Below are 27478 nucleotides of genomic sequence, written 5' to 3'. Positions count from 1 at the left end.
GTCCCAATAGCCCGACAGAAGAATTCGAATTAATCTCCCCACAATCAGTTCAGAAAAGTTTCTCAGACTCTCTCCTTTTCTATCAGACTTCCGTGACTTTAAAAAAAAATTTCACCGCACCGAGGAAGACGTTTCCCTCCTTACGAAAAGATAATAGTTCAGGCCAAAGAGTAGGACACCAAAGTGGAAAATGGAAAGGCCCGCCTTGTGCTTTCCGATGCATTCTGGGACGGGTAGTTTCCCGAAACTTCAGAGCTCATCTTCGAGAGGCGCGAGTGCGGCGAGGAGGAGACTACAACTCCCAGATGCCCACTAGGCCAAATCTGTGGCTCTGTGGACCTGCCGAGCAGCACCGGGGAATGGGAATAGGCTTTGAGACGCTGAAGGCGGCAAAGCGCGACGTCCGCAGCGGTGGCACCTGCTTGTCCGCGGCTGGCTGGATCGGGAGGCGGGAAAGCGGGGCTGGTGGCGCCGTCTTGGGCTGGTAGGGGGACGAGTAGAAGCTCCGACCCAGGTTGCCCTCCCTTGTTGCAGGTGGAAGAAGAAGAGGAAGGGGGAGAAAGGTGAGCGGAGCAGGTGGCTGGCTAGGCTGGGCACGAAGGGTCGCGGGGTGCTTTGAGCCGGGGCTGGGAGGATGGGGAGATCTGCCTCCTTTTAGGGAAGCCCTGGACTGAGCTCTCCCTGCTTTTTGCTCAACCTGCCATAGGTAAAATCTTTGGGACGGGATGGGCAGCGGTCCATGGGACCTTCTGGAGAGGTTAGCTGGGGATGCAGATAAACACAGGTTATAACACAGTTGGAAGGGACCTTGTAGGTCATCTAGTCCAACCCGCCCGTCCAAGCAGAGCCGACACCATTTTTTGACAGATGGCAGTCCAATCTCTTCTTGAAAGCCTCCAGGGATGAAACTGCCACAACTTCCGAAGGCAACTTCTATTCCATTGGCTGATTGTCCTCACTGTCAGAAAAATGTCTCCTTATTTCCAGGTTGAATCTCTTCTTGATCAGTTTCCATCCATTATTCCTTGTCTGGCCTTCAGGTGCTTTGGAAAATATCTTGACCCCTTCCTCTCTGTGGCAGCCCCTCAGATATTGGAACTCTGTTATCATGTCTCCCCTGGTGCTTCTCTTCCCTAGCCATGCAACCGTTCATTGTATGTTTTAACCTCCAGTCCCCTAATGGAACAATGGGAAACTAGTGGGTGTGGAGCCCTTGGTGCTATCCGAGCTGGGTGCTTGTGCTTGCAGACGTTGCATTGCCAACTAGGATGTGCTTAATTCTGATATCGCACTCAAGTGAGCTCTATCCCTGAAGAAGCTTCTGTATGAGAAGCAAAACATCCAGAAAGTCTGGCTGCTTCTTGAAAAAAAGCCCCTTTGGGTCTACCCCATTAGATCATGCCCTGATAAATAGGGATTTTTTCTGGTGCTACCTCTCCCCCCAAAATGGTCAGTGGCCCAGGCTTTGGATGCTGCTGCTGAATTTCAGGTAGGCTTGCAATAAGACCATCCTCGCCTGTGACTTGATTGCTGGCCAGGCATGGTCCCAGAAGTTCTTGGGAACAAACTATGAAAAACTTTCCAAAAAAGCATATTCTAATAAAAATGTCAAAAATCAAATGATACATTTTAAAAATACAATCCAGATTACATATCTTTCTCACAGGGATGTGAAAGACTGTGCATTAAACGGCACCACGTAAAAATTCAGCCACCGAATTAAAGCACGTGTGATGTGTCATCGCTGTGCCTTTGAAGGCTCTGTAAATGTGGCTTCCTCTCCTTACTGATGGCTGGTCTGCCTGAACGCCAAGCTTCCATGAATTCCCTGGCATTCGTGGATTTAGCTTGATGTAATGAATGTTGGGTAATGAAATGTCTGCAAGTTGGCAGTCCAGCTCAGAGCACACCAAGATCTCCACAATTCAACCCTTGAGTTGCAGATATTCTCTTCTATTGAAACTAATGCAGCTCCCATTGCAGCTCACTGAAGCAGGTGACTTTTGGCTTTGTACAAGGGACTGAATCATACCTTTCTCAAACAGGTGGGGCACCTGGCCCCATCCCACAGAGCACAGTGAAGGAAGCAACAATTCTACAGACATCCACCTGGAATTTTAAAGAAATTAGGGTAAGGATTCCCCCTTCCAAAATTTCAGGAATCTTCAAACTTCTCTTGTTGGCTTGTTCATTAAGTTTTGAATCTTTTCTTGAATTTCTTGTAACCCAGATTAAACTGTCATTTAGTTATTTTGCCCACCAAATGGAGAGAGAATGTGAGATAACTACCGTACTAACAAACTATTCTTCCTTTTGTTGATTGTTCTTCCCATTTTTTTTCTCTCAGTCTCTCTTGGAAACTTTCACACTGGTTTTCTACAATATGCCATACCACAGAAAATCTCAATAAAGTTTAACCTTTAAGTTAAGCAAGTTAAAGAAATGGTTGGTCTAACCACCAAATTAAATGCATTGTCTAAACCCAGCCATAGTGTCTTCAGTGCTGAGATCCTGCGAGATTTGACTGGGATTTGAGTAGACTGCATTCTCCTGTGGTTTGCTTATGGAAAGTTGTGAATTCAGCCAGTTAGCAACTGTTCAGTAACGGATTAAGCAAGCCTTTTCTCGCAGTCTATAGATATGCACCATTAGTATTTGTATCTGTTACATCAGACACTGCACTTAAATTGTGTAATCTGTAGGAAGCCTGCTATGCTCGATTGTGAGATGCAATTCATTGACAAGATTCAGGTATACATTAACTGGGCATTTTATATATACAGTTGAATTTATTTTACGACCGTTGGGATTAAATTCAATCCACTGTCTGAGGTCTTGGAAACCATGATTTGATTTCTGAACAGAATTACTTCTGCAGCTTTTTCCAGCTGCTTAGCTTTATGTTAGAAAAAGTTCTGAATCTGTGTATCCATAACTTTGTTTTAGCCTATGTTGCAAAGGCATTTGCCTTCTGGTTGAGCTCCTTCTGCCTTGTGTATCTCTTATTAAAAGTGTTTCCATGCAACAAATTTGGGAAACAACTAAAGAGCTGGTGGCAGTTAAAATAATACTGGGATATGTCACTGGAGCCTCTCACGATATAAAGTGACTTCATATCTCCATTTGGAAAATCCTCTGTCAAAGCTGAATGTCTGATATTGGGCTCTTTATAATGGTTCCTCATTGCTTCGACACCATGGAATGTACTTCCCTTCAGAAGAGCATTACAATTTATTCCTGTTCTCCTTCCTCTTGCAAAGAGTTAATATATATTCGTTTTTTTCCAGATTACTAATAAAGCTTGTTATATGAGCACAACGTATTACTTTTTTTTTTGTTCAAAGTGGTATGTGTTAATGGCCAAAAGAACTGCAGTAAAAATCCTTCTCCAGTCTGGCCCTTTATAGATCGGTGGACATTAATTTCTGAATAACTCTGTACTTAGCTTGGCCAGTGTTTTTTGTTTTTATTTTATTTTATTATTATTTTATTTATTTTTATAATTATTATTCACACTTTTTAATGGCCCATATATATTGCCTCACAATCTAGAGGCTGTGAGTTCCATCCTAGGTAGAGGCAGATATTTCTCTCTGGGCACAATAAATATATCTGCTGAACGAAACTCTGCATTGGCGACAGGAAGGGCAACTAGCCAGTAAACACTCAGCTCCATTCAGTTGCCCAGACTCCACCACACAATGGATCATTAAAAAAGAAGATTATGCTGTATAAACTAAAAATCTGGGAGGAGGCAAGAGTGATTAAATACTATTAAACTAGTAATAGTAAAAGGCAAGGGGAGTGATTTCAGAGGACTAACCAGCCCCATGGCTGGGTGTTCCTCTGGGCTCCCCACACGAGGCCACAGGGCCATGTTTTAACTCCTTTACGGAAGGTCAGGAGTGGGGGAGGGATAATATGCCACATGACAAGGGCTCTCACCCTAGACCCCGCCAGTCAGAGTTCTTTAACTGATGGGCTCTGCAACATACTTTCCCTGCCTGACCAGGTGGGATGATTGATATAATGGGGGCAAAGATGGTTCCGCAGATAACCAGGCCCTTGCCATGTGGGGTTTTATAAGTCACAACCCAACACCTTGCATTGGACCCAGAAGCAAACTGGCTCCCAGTGCAGTCCCCTCCCTAGGCATTTCCACGGGGCTTCCACCATGCTTGGTATCCAACTGATATCGAATCAGAGTAATTTTATCCCTCAGATCAGGGGTGGGGCTGCTGGGGGTTCGCAGGAGTTCAGGAGAGCCCCTAGCTAAGATTCTGTACGGTTCCTAGAACTCCCAAATCCCACTCCTGGATGGCCCCGACCACCCCGCCCCTCCCAGGAGTCGCCATGTGGCATGTTTTGGATGCAGGTAGAAAAACAGGCCTACTGGAAGTTTGGGAAGGCCAGAAATGGGCCTGTTTCTGGCTTCCAGAGAGCCTCCGGAATCCAAGGAGGCTGTTTTTGCCCTCCCGGAGGCTTGAGGAAAGCCTCCGGAGCCCAGGGAGGGCAAAAACACTCCCCCCCGCCGCTGTGGTGCAGGAGGCCGACTAGACCACGCCCACCATGGCCACGCCCACCCAGTAACTGGGCAGAGAACCCTTTGCTAAAATTTTTGAAGCCCACCCGCCTCAGATGGACAAAAAAATTCCTCTGCATGGCCCTGTAGATCGACCTTCCCCTTCCCGAGAAGACTCTAAACAGGGCCACTGGGCGACACTCCCATTAAGATCAGAGGCGTGTTGACTGGAATTTTAAGATGTAGGAAATATACCCATAAGGCAGCAGCTCGGAAGAGGCTACTGTAAGGAATAAGGCTACTTCCAGCTTAATCTAAAAATAATAAAATAGGTGGAATGGATTGAGACTGAGCGGTACGACTGAAATTCTACCAATGCAGTCGATAACTGTTAGAGGTGCCAACTCTCGTACTCTGTTTATGACAATTTGGCTGACTTTTGGCACCCCCCGTTGATTGTGTGAGAAACCCCTTGGCATTTTTACACTCACTCCAGTTTAAGAATAAGATCTTTGTTTTCTTTCCTTAATAGCTCTCAAAATGGATATTTTCGGGGACCTGCGGCGAATGAACAAGCGCCAGGTAAAAGAGGAGTACGGTTTGTTTTGTGATGTCAGCTTGTGAGCTTGTTTGTATTAAAATCGTTTGTATCCACGGTCTGAATCGATTTAATGAAATGGATGTCTTATACAGGTGGTCCCTGCTTAATGACCATTCTTTCAGCAACTCTTTGAAGTTACAATAGAGACAGAAGATCCAATCTCTATCATTGTTAAGCCAGGACTACCTGTACTGCTTTGAAACATGTATACCTTGAAATCAGCAGTCTTGGACAGAAAGACTTCTGTATTTAAAAAAAATAAAAAATAAGAGCCATTATTTTTCAGTCAGAAGTACAAGTGTGGTAGATTTGGTTATTTTTAGTACAAGCAAAAAAAATCCCTCTTCAGAGCATTAAAACATCTGGGGTTTTTTTGGGGGGGAAGATGCATTATCATTGCAAGTTGAACTAGCAATGTGTTAGCAATTTTACCTGCTGAATCTTTCAGATGTTGAACTTCCTTTTGGCATATCATCTTGTGTCATTTTTGTTCCTTCAGGTGGGAGGAGAGGCAGAAAGAAAGGTTGTCCTACATAAATCTTGATGTCTTGAAACAGAAAAGCCGCAAATTGAAAAAAGATCGGATTTTGGATGCTTCTAGAAACTCATTTTCCCCCTCTCCCATATTTACAGTCTATGACCTATGTTATTTCCCCTTTTTGTCTTTTTTTTAAAAAAGCACTTGTCTTTTAATGTAAACAAAAACAAAAACAATTTAAATCTGGTATTCCTCAAACTTGGCAATTTCAAGAACTCCCAGTGGCATTCACAGGGCTGAGTCCCAAGATGAGGCGGTAGAAGCAGCGCTATGACATATGGATGTGCATCACAGAGCTGTGTCTGCCATCTTGCCTTTTTTGACTCCCTACGCAGATGCAGATACCTTGTCCCAAAGCTGAGGGAAAATACATGCTGGCCCCATCCACTTTCAATTGTTATCCTTCCCCCTGACTATCGCTAAAATAGTGGATCAGTTGCTTTCATGGTGTGGAGACAATAACTTGGTCCTCAACACCAATAAGACCAAGGAGCTTATAGTGGACTATAGAAAGAACAGCCCTTGCTGATCAATGGAGACCAAGTGGAGCAAGTGGCCAGTTTTAAGTTTCTGGGTGTTACCATAAAAGAGGACCTGACCTGGGGTGCTCACATTGCAGCGCTGGTCAAAAGGGCCCAGCAGAGATTATACTACCTGAGACTTCTCAGGAAACAACAACTGAGTGAAAAACTGCTGGTAACCTTCTACCGCTGCACGATAGAGAGTATCTTAACTTACTGCACCTCTGTATGGTTTGCCAAGTGCACAGTGGCAGATAGGACAGCACTCCAGAGGGTTAATGTCATTGCCCAGAAGATCATTGGTTGCCCTCTCCCCTCTTTGGAAGAGCTTTGTAGCTCCCGCTGCCCTAAGAAAGTTCAAAACATTATTAAACATCCATCTCATCCTGGGCACCCTTTTTTCGAACTATTACCCTCTGGCAGACGGTATAGGATAATAAAAACAAGGACAAATAGACTGAAAAACAGCTTTTATCCCAGGGCAGCAACTCTATTGAATTCTATTGTATGGTGCAATGTTAATGCAATGCCAAGGCTTTTCAATTCAGTGTGGGGAGTGTGAAGGATGTGTGCTTGTGTTTATTTTCATAGTATTTAATTTTGTTGTACGAGGTGCAATGACAATAAAGTAAACTAAACTAAGATTGACCTTATGTTAGTTAGATCAATATAGGCAGGCTGCAGACTTCATGCCTTCCCTGGGCACATGCATGCAACTGCCTGAACATCCTGAAATCAGCACTGTTTTGGGCAACACAGATTTCCACTTAAAGTTAATACTAGACGGGTTGGATTGGAAGTGCAGTAGCAATGTATAAAGCGTGGAGTCCTTGGTGCTCTCTGAGCGTGGTTGTTGGCTTGTAACGTTGTGGGAAGCTCATGAGCGTGGAGTTTTCTCTTTGTTTATATGCAGTAGCTTGCCCTGCCAGTGTTGCTGGGCATGTGGTTTTCTTCTTGATAAGATATTGTTTTCTGCTTGATTTTTTGTTTCTGTGATAGTTTCTTGATTAGGGTAATTGTTTTGTCTGGTATTGATATCTGCTTATCTAGGGGTTAGCTGCTGAAGAGGATGTGTTCTGATCTTTTTGTTTACTTCTTAACCTTCTTATTGTCTCTTTGGAATGATGTGTAAATACGGCTTATCTCCATGTGTCTGTTGATGGCTGATTGGGTCTGAGTGACACGCTTCCAGGCATTCCCTAGTGTTTTTGCCTACGTCTCTAGGATGTTCGCAATTTCCCAGTTGACACTGTGGTTAAATCTGTCCACATGCTGTGAAATTAAGGAATTTTCATTGTGTCCTCTGACTGCTAATTGGCGTTCATGGATGACTAGCTCTGCTAATCTTCTGTTTGTCCTGCATAGTGGCTGTTATGGTCCTTCCACTTTATGATGATTCCTGTTCTTTTTCTTCTTGGTCTTGGTCTACTGGCTTGGGGTGGGTAGGAGTGGGAGGAGGGACTTGGCTTGTGTGTTACGGTGATGGTTGTGGTTGTACAGGTAGTCCTCCATTTACGACCATAATGGAGCCCAAAATTTCTGTTCCTAGGAGTGACATTTGCTAAGTCCGTCTTGCCTCGTTTTACGACCTTTCTTGCCACAGCTGTTAAGTGAATCACCGCAGTTGTTAGGTTGGAAACCACACTTGTCAAGTGAATCTGGCTTCCCCACTGTCAGAAAGTCGCAAAAATCACATGACCCTGGGACACTGCAATGGTCCTCAATATGGCTCAGCTTGCCAAGTGTCTGAATTTTGATCCCATGACCATGGGGATGCTGTAATGGTGGTGAGTGTGAAAAAAGCGCCACTCTCTTGTCACTTTGAACGGTCACTAAATGAACTGTTGTAAATCGAGGACTGCCTGTATTATACGTACATCTGCAAGCAAACCACCGAGTTCAGAGAACGCCAAGGACTCCAACCCTGAGCTAAATGTATTCTTTCTATTGGTAATAAGTAGTGTGAATATACTTGTCTGCTATAGCAGGGGTCTCCAACCTTGGCAACTTTAAGACTTGCGGACTTCAATTCCCAGAGTTCCTCAGCCAGCTTTGCTGGCTGAGGAACTCTGGGAGTTGAAGTCCGCAAGTCTTAAAGTTGAAGTCCACAAGTCTTAAAGTTGAAGTCCACAAGTTTTAAAGTTGCCAAGGTTGGAGACTCCTGTGCTATAGCACCTCTAACCCTGCAAAAGTCTCCAACGCTCCAGGAAGTGTGAGGTTGTTTTTTTAAAAATTTTCAGAGTCAGTTCTGGCGAGGATCGTGTACCTGTTTATGAGTAGGTACAAATACGTGGCCATGAGCTGGTGCTAAATAGCCTTTTAACAACTTGATCAGAGCCACAGTGGCACAGCGGTTATGTTGCTTGGTGATCATGGGATACACCTACGTGCGCATGCACGCACATACACAAGGCCATCACGTATGGAACTACAACAAAATGGATTCAGTGCAAAGAAGAAAGAAGTTCAGAAAGGCTGAATATTGCACATCACAGGACACAGAGACAATGTTGTTGTGGTGATTGCAAACTCCAACAATAACTCAAGAACTACCCATCGTGTGTGAATATATTTCAAGAACTACCCATAATAGAGCCTCAGTGGCGCGGTGGTTAGAGTGCAGTACTGCAGGCTATTTCTGCTGACTGCCGGCCGCCTGCAATTTGGCAGTTGGAATCTCACCAGGCTGAAGGTTGACTCAGCCTCCATCCTTCCGAGGTGGGTAAAATGAGGACCCAGATTGTTGGGGGCAATAGGCTGACTCTGTAAACCCGCTTAGAGAGGGCTGTAAAAGCACCGTGAAGCAGTATATAAGTCTTAAGTGCTATTGCTATTGTAAATCGATGGGTCTATTTTTAGGCTTCTACTGGGCTAGTACTGGGAGGCAATAAATCTGTTTCCCTTATTAGCCATTTATTTGGTTTTTTTTAAACAAATGGAAAACTGGGCCACCTCTTGGCATGGAGCTTTGCCCTGCTACCCCATGCGGACAAGAAAGGCTTAATGCCGTGTTTTTCCCGTGTGCTGATTTACTTCGTGCCTCTTCAGCTGCTGTGCTGTTTTTCTTGTTGACCAGTTTTTGATTGCCCTACTTCACATGCATACCCACCATACCATTGCCCTCATTATACAACTGCAGCACCCTGGGAAGAGTGACTGTTCTGAGGAAAGAAACAGGTGCCGATCGAACATAAAAATGATAAAATATCTACTTATGCCCCTGTCCTGCCTGAAACCCTTTGTCACTCGACCCCTTGCTTGTTGTTCTGTTGAGGCAGTCGGGTGTAACTGCTTAAAACATGTGAAACATGCTGAGCTTGTCAGCTGGAAACATGCTGAGCTTGTCAGCACCCGAGCATTGCACGATGGGGTGAGTGCCTGTTACTTGCCCCAGCTCCTGCCCACCTAGCAGTTCGAAAGCATGCAAATGCGAGTAGATGAACAGGTACCACTTCGCTGGGAAGGTAACAATGTCCCATGCACCTTGGCATATAGTGATGCAGGATTCAAACAATCCTGGTTCCAGCTAAGAAACAGCGATGAGCACTATTCCGTAGAGTCAGACATGACTGGACAGGGGAAACTTTTATCTATGGATGGTGCAGGTTTTTTTCTTATCAGTTCTAATTATGATAGTTTAGTTTAGTTCAGTTTACTTTATTGTCATTGCACATCGTACAACGAAATTAAATACCATCTTCAGTGTACTACTATACAGTAGAATTCAGTAGAGCTACTGCCCTGGGATAGACGCTGTTTTCAGCCTATTTGTCCTTGTTTTTATTATCCTGTACCGTCTACCAGATGGTAATAGTTCAAAAAAAAAGGTACCCAGGATGAGATGGATCTTTCTGGATGTTTTGAACTTTCTTAAGGCAGCGGGAGCTATAAAGCTCTTCCAAAGAGGGGAGAGGGCAACCAATGATCTTCTGGGCAATGACGTTAACCCTCTGGAGTGCTTTCATATCTGCCACTGTGCAATTGGCAAACCATACAGAGGTGCAGTGTGTTAAAATGCTCTCTATGGTGCAGAGGTAGAAGGTCACCAGCAGTTTCTCATTCAGTTGTTGTTTTCTGGGAAGCCTCAGGTAGTATAATCTCTGCTGGGCCCTTTTGACCAGCACTGCAATGTGAGCACCCCAGATCAGGTCCTCTTTTATGGTAACACCCAGAAACTTAAAACTGGCCATTTGCTCCACTCAGTCTCCATTGATAAGCTAGATAGATGCAAATACGTGGTCTTTTGACTTATAGAGCCACTAGAAACCTGAAGGGGCACTACACCATATAAAGCCAGCTTCCCTGTTCTCAAAACTCATTAACATCTACTAGATCTACTTTTCATGTCCAAGTCAATGTTCTTCAATATTTTAGTTGAGGTTCCTTTCTTTAAAGCTACTACGGTCTTTTGTTGATGGTGTGTGGGTGAAAGTTAAATTTGTGTCTAATTAAATTTGGAGATGTTCAGTGCATCCTATAAAATCAGAAAATGAGCACCGTGACTCTTGAAACAATAACCGCAACAATGGTGATTATATGATCAAAGACCATATATATGAGATTTATTCTTTTCATTCTGCTCTCTTCTTGCAGCTCTATTACCAAGTTTTAAATTTTGCCATGATCGTGTCTTCAGCCCTGATGATATGGAAAGGCCTTATTGTTATCACCGGGAGTGAGAGTCCAATTGTAGTAGTGCTCAGGTACGTCTCTTTATAAAGAATTTGTTATCTGGGGTAGTCTGCAGCCCTCAATTTTTGTCTCATCCCTGTCCCAAATGGGGAATAGGGAAAGAGAAAGTGAGTGGGAGGTTGTGATTTTATAACCATCATTGCTTTAATAAATTCCCTCTAGGATAAGATGTGTTATGAAATTTGATTAGGTCATAGTAAGCTAGCTATTCCTTTTTGATCTTCTTCCTGTGAAAAGCTTTTAGTGTATAAGCAGCCTTATTAGTCAACAACACATGTGTATTCTTTTATATGTGATAAGGGCAGACTGAGAAACCAGGCACAATTCTTGTTTATAGGTTCACACCCTAAGCTACACATGTTAAAAATAAGCATTTTTGAGGTTGTTGGTACTTTTTGAACTTGGTTGCTTTTGTTCTGACCGAGGCTTCCAAGACCATAATTAAGCACATGCTTAATTAAAACACCTCTTGTTTTATTTCAACGCTGGGAATTATGTTCATTCCCAGCCTGTAATGAGTCCCAAACAGTCCCTCGAGATAAGCACTCACCTTTCTCTCCTTTGAATTGCTGCCAACAACTAAAGTGCCAAATGAACTATAAAAAAAAACCAACCGAAGGACAAAGTCCACACAGAACTTCAAGGATTAATCCAAACAGAATGAACGACTTTGCTTCCTGCAAAGGTTTCTTCACCTTTGCCTGCCCTGTATATCTTATGGGAGGGGCAATCTACCTCCCAGCCTTACTCCCGAGTCGCCCCTTTTGTCTCAGCTGCTCTTGCCTTCCAGCAGCTCTGTGCATACGCGCACCAGGAACAGGCTCCCTTGGTTCCTCTGCCTCGCTGCTGCCAGACTCCAGAGGCTGCGGAATCAGCACCCCATTCCCAGATGGTCCTGGCCCATCTCTACACCGGACACAGGACCCTCGTCCGAGTCCTCTTCAGACTCCCGGACTAGTCCTCGTTTTTCCCCACTGTCTGATTCTGCTGCCGTCTGCACAGGCTGCCGGCGAACCACAACAGCTTTTCCTGCAGAGATTTCATTACAAGCGTGGATAACATCATCATTGATGTTGGTTGAAACTGACTCAACTGAGAGAACACTCTCAAGAACCCAACAGTTTAACCCAGTTCCACATATATTCTCTACTATTGAAATAAGCATTTATTGAACTTTTCCAATAATGTACTATGACGGTGGGCTCCTATAGGTAAAAATTTTAGGGGAGGCGCGATGGCTCATCAGTTAAAGACACGGAGTTTGTCAGCGGGAAAGCTGACAGCCCCAGTTCAAGACCCAACCACTGCGCAACGGGTGAGCTTCTGTGACATGCTCCATCTCCTGCCCACCTAGCAGTTCAAAAGCATGCAAGTGCAAGTACATCAATAGGTACCACTTGGATGGGAAGGTAACAGGGTTCTGTGCGCTTCGGCATATAATCATCCAGGACAGAGGAAACCTTAGATAAAAAAATTACAGAATTTCTTTGTTGAGATAGCTTGATTAATTTAAATCTATTGCAGGTAAACATTTGGAACATTTTAGTCCTTGTAACACAAAAGCCACATCTAATACACTGTGCTTATTTATTTTTTGGTAATCACTGTGTTAATTGTAATGAGTGGTGCGGTGGCCTAGAGGTGAAGCTCTCGCCTCACAATCAGGAGGTTGTGAGTTTGATCCTAGGTAGAGGCAGATATTTCTCTCTCTGGGTACAATGAGTATATATTTGCTGAACAAAACTCCGCATGGGTGACAGGAAGGGCATCCGGCCAGTAAACACTCAGCTCCACTCAGTTGCCTAGACTCCACGCCGCAAGGGACTATGGGGTCATTAAAAGATGATGATTGTGTTGATTGTAAAAATTCTTCTCTTCTCCTTTTCTAGTGGCAGTATGGAACCTGCCTTCCACAGAGGAGACCTCTTGTTCTTGACAAATTTCCGAGATGACCCCATCAGGGCCGGAGAAATAGTCGTTTTCAAAGTCGAAGGAAGAGATATTCCAATCGTGCACAGAGTGATAAAAGTTCATGAAAAGTAATGATGGTCACACGAAATATAGCTGATAAAGTGGTTCAGAGCAGCCCTGTGTTGAGTAACTGAGGGTTTTCAGAGTCACATTCCAAGTTATTGGGTGGCGTTAAGATGAAGAAATGAGCAGAATCACGACAAAAATGAATTATTTATTATTTATTTAGTTTAGGTAACTCTGGGTGGCTTACAATATTAAAAAAAAATAAAACTATATAAATAAAAACTGCCAAATCAGAGGTGGTATTCAGTGGGTTCTGACCAGTTCTGGAGAACCGGTAGCAGAAATTTTGAGTAGTTTGGAGAACCGGTAAATACCGCCTCTGACTGGCTCTGCCCCCATCTATTCTCTGCCTCCCAAGTCCCAGCTGATTGGCTGGGTCTTCTTTTGTTGCCCTGAACAGGAGAACGGAGCTGGAAAGCAGGTTAGTGGGGTGGGGAGGGAATGGGAATTTTGCAGTAACCTTCCCCTGCCACGCCCACCAAGCCACGCCATGCCCACCAAGCCATGCCCACAGAACCAGTAGTTTTAAAAAAAAATGAATCCCACCACTGTGCCAAATACAATAGCTAAAAGATGGGAAGAGAAGATGTAGGATGAGCAGGGATGGGACGCAGGATCTGATATTAATCTATCAGCCATCTCCAACATGAAGCTCCTCCTTTCGAGCCCCAAGCCAACCGATCTTTAGGTTCTTACGGGAGGTCAGGAGGATTGGAGTGGACCTCACCCTGGAGGGCAAGAACGAATGTTGAATTGAACGGAATTTAACCCAAAGGTGCTTTTTTTCAAGAGGCAACTGGACTTTCTTGTTTTTTCTTTGAAGACGTTTCGCTTCTCATCCAAGAAGTCGCTTCAGCTCTGACTGGATGATGGTGGGGAAATGGAAGGATTAACGGTCTGGATGGTGGGAATTTTAATTCCCCACCATCCACTCAGAGCTGAAGAAGCTTCTTGGATGAAGAAGCAAAACGTCTTCAAAGAAAAACCAGAAAGTCCATTTGACTCTTGAAAAAAAGCACCTTTGGGACAACCATGACCTGGATGAATCTCCGTAGACATTGGAATTTAAATTTTAGTAGAGGAAAGTTGATTTGCTGATATGCTTCTGTGTATTTAATTACTTTTTCCTAATCTGGCAGAAACTTTTAAGGAGTGTTAGCGTTGCACTTGTGGCTTTTTGGGGGGGAATTGGATTTAAAAGAAAATAAAGCCCACATTTCAGGGGAATGGGGAAGAAAGCAAGCATTAGCAATTTAAGCATCCACATTATCTTAACTGCTGTATGGAAGGCTTTTCTGCGTGCTCTTAAATGCCAACTCCCAGTGCCACTTTTAATTTTGTTTTCCTTTCCTTTTTTTTTTTTATGGGAGAAGAACCCTCTGCATCTTGAATACCTGAATCGGTATTTTTCCGAAGCATTTTTTGTAGTACAAATGTCACATCTGATTTTTCTAGTGGGTTATTGCCCTTGCAACATCGTGACATTTTCAAAAGATTATTTTTATAACACAACTGCTCAAGCATCGCTCGAGTGATGTGACAGCCTTCAAATGAGACATGTTTAAACCTCTCTGCTACATACTAGGTGAAAATCAAGACGTTTGGTGGCACCTTTTCTGACTAATCAATTTCAATTTAAAAAAAAAAAAACCTTGAGCTTTTGTGGGCTACAGCTTACTTCATCCGATGGGTGGGATGGCAAATCTAAAGGTGAAGTAAACTGCAACTCACAAAAGTTTTCTCCTTTTAATGAAAAGTGTTGGTCTGAAAAAGCACCAGCGAACTCCTGTTTTTTTGGTCACTGTAGACCAGGGACCGGCAACCTTAAACACTCAAAGAGGCATTTGGACCCGTTTCCCACAGAAAAGAAAACACCAGGAGCCACAAAACCTTTCCCGTGCCTGACTGTTTCTGAGCTGCCGCAAAACTAGCATATGTAGTTGAATTAAACATTCTGTTTTCTTCTGAAACTTTTCTTTTCTTGGATTTATCCATGGTTGGCCTACCAGGGGTCAAAAAAGCTCAATAAATTGCGTGCTGGCAGGTGTCGCACATTAGCAATTGTGACGCATATTTTGAGCGACAGGGAGCCACAGGCAGAGGGATGAAAGCCACATGTGGCTCTAGAGCTGCTGGTTGCTGACCCCTGCCGTAGAATTTATCCCAACAATTTATTATATCAATATATAATGGATTGCTTGTCCATTTGATGCATTTCTGGATTATAGGTAATGCTAATTTCCATAATTTAGCTACCTGACTCATTTAGTTTAGAAAATTCTTTGTCAGTTCTCTGGAAGCTGAGGTATGACAACTGAACTCCTTTTTTTGGTTTGAAACGTTTCACTGTTTATCCAAGTAGATACTAGCAAAACTCTTTTTTTAAAAAAAAACAACAAGTTTTATTAATTTTCAAAACACACAAATCATCATTATCCATTACATGTTTAAACCTTTTTCCATTGTAAATTTAACAAGTCAGATACACTATAATTATGTTTCTTCTCTTTACTCTTATTCAATTTCATTATTATTATTTCATCTATTTCTTTCTGACTTAGTTACCATTATTCTCATTCTATATTTCTGCAAGGTTTTATTAATTCTCCCAAAAAAAAAAACATATACACACAACACATAAAACATAAAAAAAAAAAAAGCAAAACTCTTCAAACCAAACAGGAAGTCCAGTTCCCTTGGACTCAACTTCCAGAAATCCCTGTGGATGACTGAGAATATCCATTGACAGATCCTAAGCTCTCCCCAAAAGCCAGAGATGGTGAATCTGAGGCCCTCCGGATATTGCTGAACCTCAGCTTTCAGCAGTACCAGCCAGCATGGTGGAAGGAATGCGATCTTGAGATGTAGTTCAGCAACAACTGGAGGTCGAAAGCTTTTCGGCCTATATTGAGCTATTGAAAGCAGTTAGGACCAGTGGTGGGATTCAATTTTTTTTTACTACCGGTTCACACAAACAAATACATAAATGCAGGTATATACTGTATTTATGTACGTATATAGCATGTATATATGTGTATTATGTATGTGGGTAGATACAGACTTTCTCTTGAGAGCAGGCAACAGATTTTCATTTTTAATGTGTGCTTGCAATAAAAAAAAATGACAATAAAGGTTATCTTACATGACCACGCCCAATTTTACTATAGTATCCTGTTTGACGCAGTTGTTAAGTGAACCCGGCAGTTGTTAAATGAATCCAATTTTCTTCACTGGGTGGAAACCAGAAAACTGGAAACCAGCAATAAATAAAATAAATAAATGCCAGAAAACCCGGTCACGTGACTGTGGGACGCTGCAAACATCAATTGAGTTTGTTTGCCAAGAGCCCTAAATGTGATCAAGTGAACATTGGACAACAGTTGGAACTTAGAACATAGGCTGTGAGCAGCTCTGGGGAAGTTAATTGTAACTTTAAATAGTCCCTAAGCAACCAGTCATTAAACAAGGACTACTTGTAGTAAATATAGCATTTACTATAGTATGAACAAGGACTACCTGTAGTAAATATAGTATTTACTATAGTATAAACAAGGACTGTACTAAATATAGTATTTACTGTAGTATAAGCAAGGGCTACCTGTAGTATTTACTATAGTATAAACAAGGGCTGCCTGTAGTAAATATAGTATTTACTGTATAAATAAAGACTACCTGTAGTAAATATAGTATTTAGTATAAACAAGGACTACTTGTAGTAAATATAGTATTTGCTATAGTATAAACAAGGACTACCTGTAGTAAATATATTTAGTATAAACAAGGGCTACCTGTAGTAAATATAGTATTTACTATAGTATAAACAAGGGCTACCTGTAGTAAATATAGTATTTACTGTAGTATAAATAAAGACTACCTGTAGTAAATATAGTATGTAGTATAAACAAGGACTACCTGTAGTAAATATAGTATTTACTGTAGTATAAATAAGGACTACCTGTAGTAAATATAGTATTTATTATAGTATAAACAAGGACTACCTGTAGTAAATATAGTATTTACTATAGTATAAACAAGGACTACCTGTAGTAAATATAGTATTTACTATAGTATAAACAAGGACTACCTATAGTAAATATAGTATTTACTACAGGCAGTGCTCGACTTACAATAGTTTGTTTAGTGACCGTTCAAAGTTACAGCAACACTGAAAAAAGTGACTTACAACCATTTTCCACAGTTACGACTTTGGCTGCATCCCCATGATCACGTGATGAAAATTCAACCGCTTGGCTGTCGACTCACTCATATTTATGACGGTTGCAGCGTCCTGGGATCATATGATCCTTTTGCAACCTTCTGACCAACAAAAGTCATGAGGAAGCCAAGATTCACACAGCAACCAGGTTACTAACTATTCTACCGCAGCGATTCACTTAACAAAGGTGTCGAGAAAGGTCGTAAAATGGGGCAAAACTGGCTTAACAAACATCTCACTCAGCAACAGAAATCCTGGGCTCAATTGTGGTCGTAAGTTGAGGACTACCTGTAATGGGCACTGGGGAGAGCCAAATGCTTGTTCAGCTCTGATAGCAGGAGTCCTAAAACACCTGGACAATTTATTTAAAAATAACAGGAAGGACAACATGTACCTATTGCTATCTTATCACTTGGCCCTGCTTTCGGGTGGTTTGTAAGCCGTTTCAAAAATTGCTATCAGCGAAAACTGCTATCAATGAAGTGCTAATCCATTCCCTGTCCTGTTTCTTTGCTTGCAGAGAAAATGGCAACATCAAATTTTTGACCAAGGGCGACAATAATGAAGTCGATGACAGAGGTTTGTACAAAGAAGGACAGAACTGGCTAGAAAAGAAAGACGTCGTAGGAAGAGCGCGAGGGTAAGTAAACTTGGGTTATGCAAGCAGCCTCTCTTGCGAACACCAGAATATCAGTGACTGACGCAGAAGGAATTCTCTCCTTGTCTTTCCCCTGCTAGCATCATGGTTTGATCTGGAAAAACACATTTATTTCAGGATGAGTCACCACAGACTTCGGAGCTGCATACAATCCTCAACATTATTATTATTTTATACACAAAAAATGACAGTGTTCACAGCAAACGAGATAACTATGCTGGGTTTCGTATCACAGATCACTAGTCGAACACTCCCCAAGCGTTGAGGACTGCGTGATGTATCAGTGTATTATGTGAGCAGATCCCAGTAAGGTGGCCTTCTGCAGCCGACCAATGGTGATTTGGTCAGTGCCAATTGTTTTTAAGTGCTTGCCTAGGTCTTTAGGCACAGCACCCAGTGTGCCGAGTACCACTGGAATTACCTACACTGGTTTATGCCAGAGACTCTGCAGTTCAATTTTCAAGTTCTGATATCTGGTGATTTTTTTCAAGTTGTTTCTCGTCGATTCTGCTGTCACCAGGTATGGCAATGTCGACGATCCAACACTTTTTTATTCTCCACAATCGTGATATCCAGGGTATTGTGTTCCAAAACTTTATCAGTCTGTATTTGGAAGTCCCACAGTAGTTTTGCATGCTCATTTTCAACCACTTTCTCAGGCTTATGATCCCACCAGTTCTTTGCTACAGGGAGATAGTAGTTGTGACACAAGTTCCAGTGGACCATCTGAGCGACTATTGTGACGTTATTTGTAGTCAGCCTGAGCGATTGTCTTGCAACAGCTCAGTATGTGATCGATGGGCGATCACATCGATCACATCATCATCATCATCATTATTATTATTATTATCATTATTATTATTATTATTATTATTATTATTATTAAAGAAAAACCTTTATTAAACATTAAAAAAGAATAAATACAAAATACAATACAACTCATTAAAATGAAAAACACTGTAAACATTACAAATCATTCTTAAAATTATTTTGAAGGTCTCTGGGAGCCCCTTTTGACAACAAGGTTTGTCTGAAAACGGGTTGCATTTTGAGCTGGAAATACTTGTCAACCTAACTTTAGTTTAAATCACGGGTGTCAAACTCGCCGCCTCAGGTTGTCATCACATGACATCACGACGTTTCCCCCCTTCGCGGAGCTGGGGTGGGCGTGATCCATCTGGCCCATAGGCCGCCAGTTTGACACCTCTGGTTTAAATTATTATTTTGATGTCTACGGCAGGTAACCATACTTCTAGATGAAAAACGTTTAGCAAATCCCTGAAGTCTAGAATGGGAAGTTAATTCAAAAAAAGAAATCCAGAATGAGTACAATAGCCTCCATACTATTTCCAAGAAAAAAAAATATTTGGACACATTCAGGAGTTCCCAGAAGTCATATCTGGCTTGTAGGGGAATCACAGCAGGTAGCAGCACCTTCCAGAATGATCTTGGTGGATCTTCCAAATGTTTAATCTGCTCAAGTCTTTTTGGTACTTGGAGAGGAGACAATGAGGAAATAGGAAGTTACTTCTAAATGCAGTTTGCAGGGGCATAATAGCAAAAGAATCCCAGAAGTAATTGGTGTAACAAAATGGTGAATTAAGATGGGCCTTGGCTTGATTCAACAGGGCTAACAATATAGCGATAGCACTTAGACTTATATACCGCTTTATAGTGCTTTACAGCCCTCTCTAAGCAGTTTACAGAGTCAGCATAGTGCCCCCTAACAATCTGGGTCCTCATTTTACCCACCTCGGAAGGATGGAGAGCTGAGTCAACCTTGAGCCTAGTGAGATTTGAACTGCCAAATTGTAGGCAGCTGGCAGTCAGCAGAAGTAGCTTGCAATACTGCACTCTAAAACCACTGCACCACAGAGGCTCCTATGGTCTTAGAATAGTCCTCAACTTACAACCGTAATGGAGCCTGCCTGTTACAGTTGTCAATTGTGATAGTCATAAAGTGGATCACAACATTAACAGATTAACAGAGCTGGAAGGGACCTTGTAGATCATCTAGTCCAACACCACCCCCACCCCCAAGCAGGAGACCCTACAGAATTTCTGACAGATGGAAATCTAGTCTCTTCCTGAAAGCCTCCAGGGATGAAGCTCCCACAACTTCCAAAGGCAACTTCTGTTCCACTGTCAGAAAATTTCTCCTTATTTCTGGGCTGAATCTCTCCTTGTTCAGTTTCCATCCATTATTCCTTGTCTGGCCTTCGAGTGCTTTTTTTTCTGGCAGTTTTTAAGCAAATCACCATGTTGCTAAGTGAACACTACAATTGTTAAGCGAAACCTGCAGCCGTTAAGCATCATACCAGTTGTAAGTCAAGGACTAACTGTGTGTTGCTTCATGCAGGCAGCAACATTTGTAGCTTTCAGTGTTTTAAGATGTTTACTAAAACATTTTTAGTTAGTGTATTTTTAAACTCTTATGTGTTACCCTAATACTGTATCTTATATTTAATATTAGCAACCTTGATACTATTCATATGGAGAGACGGGATGTAAATTCAGTTACTAATATATTAAATCAATCATGCCTGAGATTTATTGTTCACCAATGTTGAGACAATGACTGTATTGATTAATAAGCCAACTATCTTTAATTTCTCTCAATTAGGTTTTTGCCATATGTTGGAATGGTGACCATAATCATGAATGATTATCCAAAATTTAAGGTGGGTACAGATTTAGCTGAAAATCTAAGAAAATGATCTTTATATTTAGAATGAACATTATCGTGTAGACAAGAAAAGAAAACACTATCTAATAAGTTTTTATCCTGTTGCTTGATATTTACCATTCACATAGTTTTCTCTTTTGGGCTGAAAATTGTGAGAGTCATATTTTCAACCCATCTGGAGGGTCCAAAAGGGATGTTAGGAGTCAGGCTTATATCAATGTAATAATTAAACAAATAGATTTGAGGAGAACATAGCCAGTTTTGCACATTGTCAGCAATTTGAAGCTAGTTTATTGAAGGGTGTGTGAGAGATGCTTGGTAGTTTACTGAGGGTGTAAGATGTGGATTGGAGAGGATGCACAAGAGTGTATGATGCACATGAGGTGCTGCATAGTCAAGAGAAGGTCTGGGAGGGTGCACCAATATGCAAGGAGGAACATGGGAGGTGGCCCAAGGCGGTGTGTGAGAGGCACTACACGGATTGGGAGAAATGTATGTGACACATAAGTTGGGGTGGTAGATGGGAGATGCGGGTCAGAGGAGGTACGAGGAGGTACACAAGAGACACTATGTTGGTCAGAGGTGGGGTTTGTCAGGTGCTTGTGGCGGTCGGAGAGAGTATGATGGGGTGCATAAGAGGCGCAGATCAGGGAGGGTGAATGAGAGATGTGGCATGGGTAGAAAATGGTGCCAGGAGTGCACAAGAGGTGTCCTGCAGAGCAGGGGTCCCCAACCACCGGTCCCTGGACCGGTACCGGTCCGTGGAACAATTTCTACCGGGCCGCCGGTTTGCTGGGCACCGCCATCTTGTTTTGATGAAAAAGTGCTTCCAGTGAGCTTTTCCGGGTAGAAAGCGGCGTTTGGGTGCTGAAAGAATCCTCGCGCCTTAGTTTCATCGAAGGGGCGGCTTCAAACAAAACTAAGGCGCGAGGATTTTCAGCACGCATGGCAAGCGAGCCGAGCGACCATCCCGGCCGTCCCGAAGCCCATCGACACAGGTACAAAGGAGGAGTTGAAGGTGGCGGGAGAAGCGGGGGACGGCTGGCTGGCCGGTCGCTCGGCTCGCCTTGCCATGCGTGCTGATGCCGGTACTGGGCCGCGGATGATTTTGTGATGCCGGTACCGGGCCGCGGATGATTTTGTGATGCCAGTACCGGGCCGCGGCACAAAAAAGGTTGGGGGCCACTGCTGCAGAGGATGTACAAAAGGCAAAGGTTGTGCAGGGTACAAGGGGGTACACAAGTGGCACGTTGCGTGGGGATATAGTGCAAGTCGGGGTGTGTATGAATGACTTGGCATGGCATAAGTGTAGGAAGATGGGACTAGGTGGGGGAGAACCAGCGATTTGCTACCTTCTCTGCTGGCTTCCCCAGTGACTTTTTGGAGAAGCCAGCAGGAAAAGTTGCAGATAGCATTCCTCAAAAACATATTTAGTTTATAAGATGTGCTATGGAACATGGTGCCCACACACAGTAATATTCCATGTGTTTGTTTTTTTTCCACAGTATGCTCTCTTAGCTGTCATGGGGGCTTATGTACTTCTGAAACGGGAATCATAAAAGAATCTGGAATTGCCTCGGACAACTTATCAGCATAATTATATGAAGAGATACTAATATATTTGAAATGTCCCCTTGTCCGCAGATAATATTATGTGACCTGTGCAAACCATATTGTATTTGTTTTGTTCCTTTTCATGTTGCAGTCTAACCTATGGGCAGCCCAGTTGCCTTCATTGAGTCACACAGATATATATATATATATATTTATTATGTCCATCTTCCCCAGCCTGGTTCAGCTCCCCAAACTTTCAGCCAAAAATGTCTTTTGGACATCTTGGGTGGAGATTACATTAATTACGGTCTAAAACCAGGTTAGGGAAGGCAAGATTCTCTTGGCTGTTTTGTTAGCAAATAATTGTTTTTATTTCTTACTATGTGTTCACTTTTTGTCATGAGTGAAAAAAATGGATCTGCTTATTTTGAAAATAGTTTGGAGAATAGTTTCACAGCCATGAATCTTGACTACATTGAGAATTCTCGTTTTTATTTACAACTTCCATGCAAGGAACCTCCAATTTGTATCCCCCCTTCAAATTATTCCCATCTCACGCCCACCCCACCCGGGCAGCAGTTCAGATGATGATTTCTTGAGCAACAGTCCCCTTCTTGTGAATGATTTCACAAAGACAAATGCTTCTAACGAAGAATTGAAAACTACAATTTTGAATAAGGTTGTACCATGCACCTTTGTGGTGTTCTTCTAGTTTGCATTGCTTCATCAAACCACCCTGAAAATCAAGATTTACAGTGACATTATCTGAGTTAGTGCCTTGCCACTTGTACAGGTAGTCCTTGCTTAACAACACTCATTGGGACTGGCAACTCTGCCACTCAGTGACACAGTTGCCTGGCATTACATGACCATGCCAACTTAACCAATGGCAGTTGTGCAAATCAACCAATGATTGTTAAGCAAATCTCATCCAGTCATTAAGTATGACATCATGTGACTGCCATTTTCAACTTCCTGATGGCTTCCCCATTGATTTTGCTTCTCAAAAGGCAGCTGTGAAGGTTGCAAGTGGCAATGAGATGCTGCAATGCAATTACAGATTACAGCTTGTCAAGTGCCTGAAACATGCTCATGTAACCGTGGGAATGGTTGTTACAGATGGAACTTTGAGGACTGGTCTTAAGTCTCCTCATTCAGCATCGTTGTAACCTTGAACAGTTGTGGAATGAATGGTTGTTAAGGAAGAACTACCTGTAGTGTAATGAGAAACCTTTAGTTGTCTAGCCTAGTTTGAAAAATATAATAACTTACAACCACAACTGAGCCCCAAATATCTGTTGCTAAGCAAGACAGTTAAGTGAGTTTTGCCCTATTTTAAGACCTTTCCTACCACAGTTCTTAAGCAGATGCTGCAACAGTTGTAAGTGTAAAAAGTGGACATAAGCCACTTTTTTCTCGTTCTATTATAACTTTAAACAGTCGCTAAGCAAATGGTTGTAAGTCAAAGACTAACTGTGTGCTGCTGCTGAGTTCCTTTAATCATCCGTCAGTCCCAAGGGTTCTGTTGATTTGGATTTGCAGCCTAAGAAAGCTATAGAATGAGTGTTTCTCAATTTCAGCTACGTTAGGATGTGTGGACTTTCGACTTTCAGAATTCCCTAGCTTGCTTGAATCCTGGAAGTTGAAATCCCCCACATCCTAAATTTGCTGGGGTGCAGAAACACTGCTATAAAAAGTAAGGATGATGATTAAAAAAAAAAAAGAAATGATATCCTTTGCAGCTTTTAAAATTTAATATTTATAGAGGAGTTCCCTTGCTCAGTAAAATATTCGAAAGCACATGATGCCTACACAACTGATACAATATGTTTGACACCCACTTTTTTGTGCCAGTAATGTAACATTTTTTTTCTAGTTATCAGTCATTTAAAACCCTCATGGTTTTGTGAATAGCCTGTAATAAAAGCGACAGGTTTACAGAATTTGCAACCATAGCTTAGATTTCACAGCATATAATCGACAACCAAAGCATGTCATTTTTCCATTTATCTGGTGTGGCTATTGCTTTTTTTTTTTTTTTAATTGATAGAATATGTGGGAGTCACCTCCATTTCTCACAATGTCAGGCAAACCAACTAAACTCAAGAGTTTGACCAACCATGAATCCAGCTGTATTGAGAAGGGGAAACTTTACATTAAGGCTGTGTGGTGGTTTCAGACTCAGAGGCAAAAAGTTGTTCTGGAGTATACGCCAAGACATGAATGTAACTCCAGTTTGACTCTTTAAAGTAGCTGCAACTTTTCCCAGATTGTACATTTGACCTCTAGGGTTACCATGTAGTTGTAGGAAACTGTTGTAGGATCCTTAGTACTCTCTGAGCTTGATTGTTTTCTTGAAACTTCACTGTGTGGCTTCGTTGGTTGTGGAAGAAACTGGGGAAGGGCAAAGTCTGGCTGGGCAGAGCAGGGGAGAGGTAGAGCAAGGGAGAGGGAATTCAGAGGAAGACCCAGGCCCATCCCCTCTGCATCCTAGAGCATGCAGGGAGAAATGAAGAAGAGAGCAATGTGAGTTGTGTGGCTTATGGGGGAGGAAAGGGCCCTGATTCCCTTCATTAACTGCAGCTGGGAACACAGTGTTTTAAAAGGGAAGCTGTGTGCAGCAAGCTGTTGGGAGCAAATCGTGAATTTATCTGGTATTGTCGTGGCTTATCTGTGTTCCTGGCGTCTTCCCAATTGTGTGAGTTTTGCCATGCTTTCAAGGCTGAAAGTCCTTTTCCTGCCCTGTCAAGTTAATTACTGCAGCTTGGTTTATTTGGATTTTTAGTTAGTTGTATGTACCTTGTTCTGGACTGAATTTTCTGCAGTCAAAGGCTGTTCCTGGGAGAGTTTTTCTCCAGCCAGAAGGTAACCTGGACATTGGGGCAAGGTTGGAGATAATAAAGGGACTCTTCTTGCTTATTTGCCACGCCCCGGGTCATCACAGAAGATAACAGTATTCTGTGCACCCCGGCATATATATATGCTGGCCACATGACCACGGAAATTTTCTTCGGACAACGCTGGCTCCCTCAAGTAAGAAATGGGGATGAGCTGCAACCCCTAGAGTCTGAGACAACTGGAAAGGGGAAACCTTTATGTTTGTTGGTAGTCATAGGAAAATAAACGTTTCCAGTACATCCTGAAATGGCGTTTTGTATCTGCGGTGCTGCAAAGATCTAATGTTCACTTCACCATGGATTGCTTAACTGCCAGATGCTATAAGCATTTCAATTCACTTCTGGATGTGTGTATTGTGAAGCCAGGATTGCAGTCAGTAAGTGACAGGTAATAGAACAATAGTTTAGCATGATGTGACAATTTGGTAATCATTAACGATTTGATGATGCTATTTGGATGTTTATAAGAGGGTCCGTCAGCCCGAAGTAGCTATATTATAATGAAGTACGGTCCTGTGTTTGGATGTTTTGCCTGAAATTGCTGCTTTTCTAAGCATTGAAAAAAGGAGAATTTTTTTTTCTTATTATAGGATTTAGACCACCTCGAAATAAGAATGGGACTGCTGAAAGTAAATGAATGATACAAGATTCTTGTCCACTAGAAACACCAAACCAGACCTGCCCCCCCAAAAAAAAAAATCAGGAAGGCTTAAACTATAATAATAATAACAGAATCTTGCAAGTCTATTTATGTTATATCTTTTCTTCCTACTTAACAGTTCAGAGAATTAGAAACTTTTCTGTCTGAGCCTCTTCTGAATATTATCTGCCTGTTGCGGACTTAAAATATGTTTTACTGTTCATTGTCCTGGCAATGGAACTTGCAAATCCCCATCAAAGTTGTCATCTTTATTCTCTATGGTACTTTTGGGTTCTTGGTGTCAGTGCATGTGAGAATGGCCCCTGCTGTTCTCATTAGTGGCCGTATGCACCATATCCTATCCTGGTATTGAATTGTCCACTACCAAGCTCAGCCAAGAACCCAACAGTTGAACCCTGAACTATGTATAAGTTCTAATATTGGAACAAGGAAATGGGGGAAAGTTTGACCTAAATTCTTTCATTATATCTATGTTGCTGGCATAATCCTTTGTAATTTCTGTAGCTCCGATCAGATGGGGCTGGTAAATAGAATTTGTAGTGTAAAATTTCTGCCTGAAATCACATTCTATTTTAAAAGCCTAATATTTGCCCTTCCAACATTATTCTTGGCCTTTTAAATTCCTTTCATGGCCTTAGGAAAATCACTTTAAAAATGTGAATAATCTGAGTATTTTGTTTAACTTCTGTCTTGCAATTTCATGGTAATAAATGTGTTGGTCCTTTGTTTATTCAAAAGTAAATGGCTTTAAAGGCTTGCCAGATTTCTGTGAAAAGATCCACAAAGAGTAAAATGAAAAACAAGTTGTCAGTCCTTGAGCTGTACTAATAAATATGATGCCCACCCATCCATCTCTCTTTGTTTTACCATGCTATGCAATAATATCATTAAAACATTGGTGTCTTGGTTTTATAACTTAACTGGATTGTATTTCTTTTCTGTGGTTGTATTTCTGGAGTTAATGCTGAGGATTATTTCAAAAAAAACAACTTGTGCAAAACATATGTTGTTTTCCAACATGGGAACCTAATAATTGGGCCTCTTGTTATTGCTGTAGTCTTCTTTTGAAAGGTAGTGATTTTATTATATTTTAAATCAATACAGTTCATCATTCAATTAGTGCAAGTAAGAATACAAGCAATCCAAAGAACATTGATAAAGGAGAAAATGTATTTTATATAAACTGTAAAGTATTTTATATACCTAAAAGGTTAAATAGTACTAAAAGAGACTAAAAAAAGAAGGGAAAACAGTAAAAATGGAAAAAGTGGGGGGAAAAACACCTAAAAATCATGGAACATTTGTGTGCTTTTGACACTAAAATAATGCTTTATACAAATAATTACAGAAGCATATATGTTATCGAAGGGCTTCTGAGTAGCATAGTTAATGATGGGTGATGTCAGAATACACAAAGTTGAAAATATTTGAGTATTTGGGTGAGATTGACTTTATAGAATTTTAAATAATAATTGTCCACCGAAAAATGTTCCAACGTAAAGAAGTTTCTTAAAGAAGTTTTGGGTAGGGAATTTCCTTACACTGCCTCTTATGAAAATATTTTTCTACATTGTAGGAGTTGGTTTGTGCTAAGCTTGGTTGGACATGTATATGTACATATTTAAAATATTCTGTCTGAGAACACATGCTTTTCATTTTCTTTTTTATTTGCTTTCAGGTACAGAAATAGAGAATTTTAGTAATTTATCACCTCCTCTTAAAATACAACAAATGAGCTCTTCTTATATCTCAAATAGGTATATCATATCTCTTCTCTGCTAGCCTTCCAATTTTACAATTATTGAAATGATGCTCTTAGCTTTAAAATAACACTTGTATTGTGCACATTCAGCAAAACACATTACCTGATAGAAATTTCTGCAGTAGTTAGCTTA

General features: G+C 41.7%; 1 protein-coding gene across 2 annotated transcripts; it reads left to right on the top strand.

Moving 5' to 3' along the window:
* The first annotated feature begins 333 nt into the window (after window positions 1–333).
* Window positions 334–26503, top strand: SEC11C (SEC11 homolog C, signal peptidase complex subunit). 2 transcript variants are annotated; one of them, XM_026666372.2, is made up of 8 exons: window positions 334–563; window positions 2046–2131; window positions 5055–5104; window positions 10776–10885; window positions 12764–12913; window positions 17648–17767; window positions 20409–20466; window positions 21977–26503. In XM_026666372.2, the coding sequence occupies exons 3-8, from the start codon at window positions 5063–5065 to the stop codon at window positions 22028–22030; spliced, it is 534 nt and encodes a 177-aa protein (XP_026522157.1). In that variant the 5' UTR covers window positions 334–563; window positions 2046–2131; window positions 5055–5062; the 3' UTR covers window positions 22031–26503. The 2 variants fall into 2 exon arrangements, with proteins under 2 accessions (XP_026522157.1, XP_026522158.1); XM_026666373.2 differs by lacking the exon at window positions 2046–2131.
* Window positions 26504–27478: the final 975 nt, after the last annotated feature.

Source organism: Notechis scutatus, chromosome 2, assembly GCF_049901735.1.
Source record: "Notechis scutatus isolate UNSWTSFEM ecotype Mainland chromosome 2, rNotScu1.2, whole genome shotgun sequence".
In the NCBI taxonomy this organism is placed as follows: Eukaryota; Metazoa; Chordata; class Lepidosauria; order Squamata; family Elapidae; genus Notechis; species Notechis scutatus.
Note: the sequence above shows the minus strand (reverse complement) of the source record. Positions and strands in the feature narration are given on the sequence as shown.

Excerpts from the sequence above, each read along its gene's own strand:
- SEC11C (XM_026666373.2), top strand. The coding sequence starts at position 5,063 with ATGGATATTTTCGGGGACCTGCGGCGAATGAACAAGCGCCAG. Across the intron at positions 10,886-12,763 it reads CCAATTGTAGTAGTGCTCAG|TGGCAGTATGGAACCTGCCT; the intron begins GTACGTCTCTTT and ends CTCCTTTTCTAG. Across the intron at positions 20,467-21,976 it reads ATGATTATCCAAAATTTAAG|TATGCTCTCTTAGCTGTCAT; the intron begins GTGGGTACAGAT and ends TTTTTTCCACAG.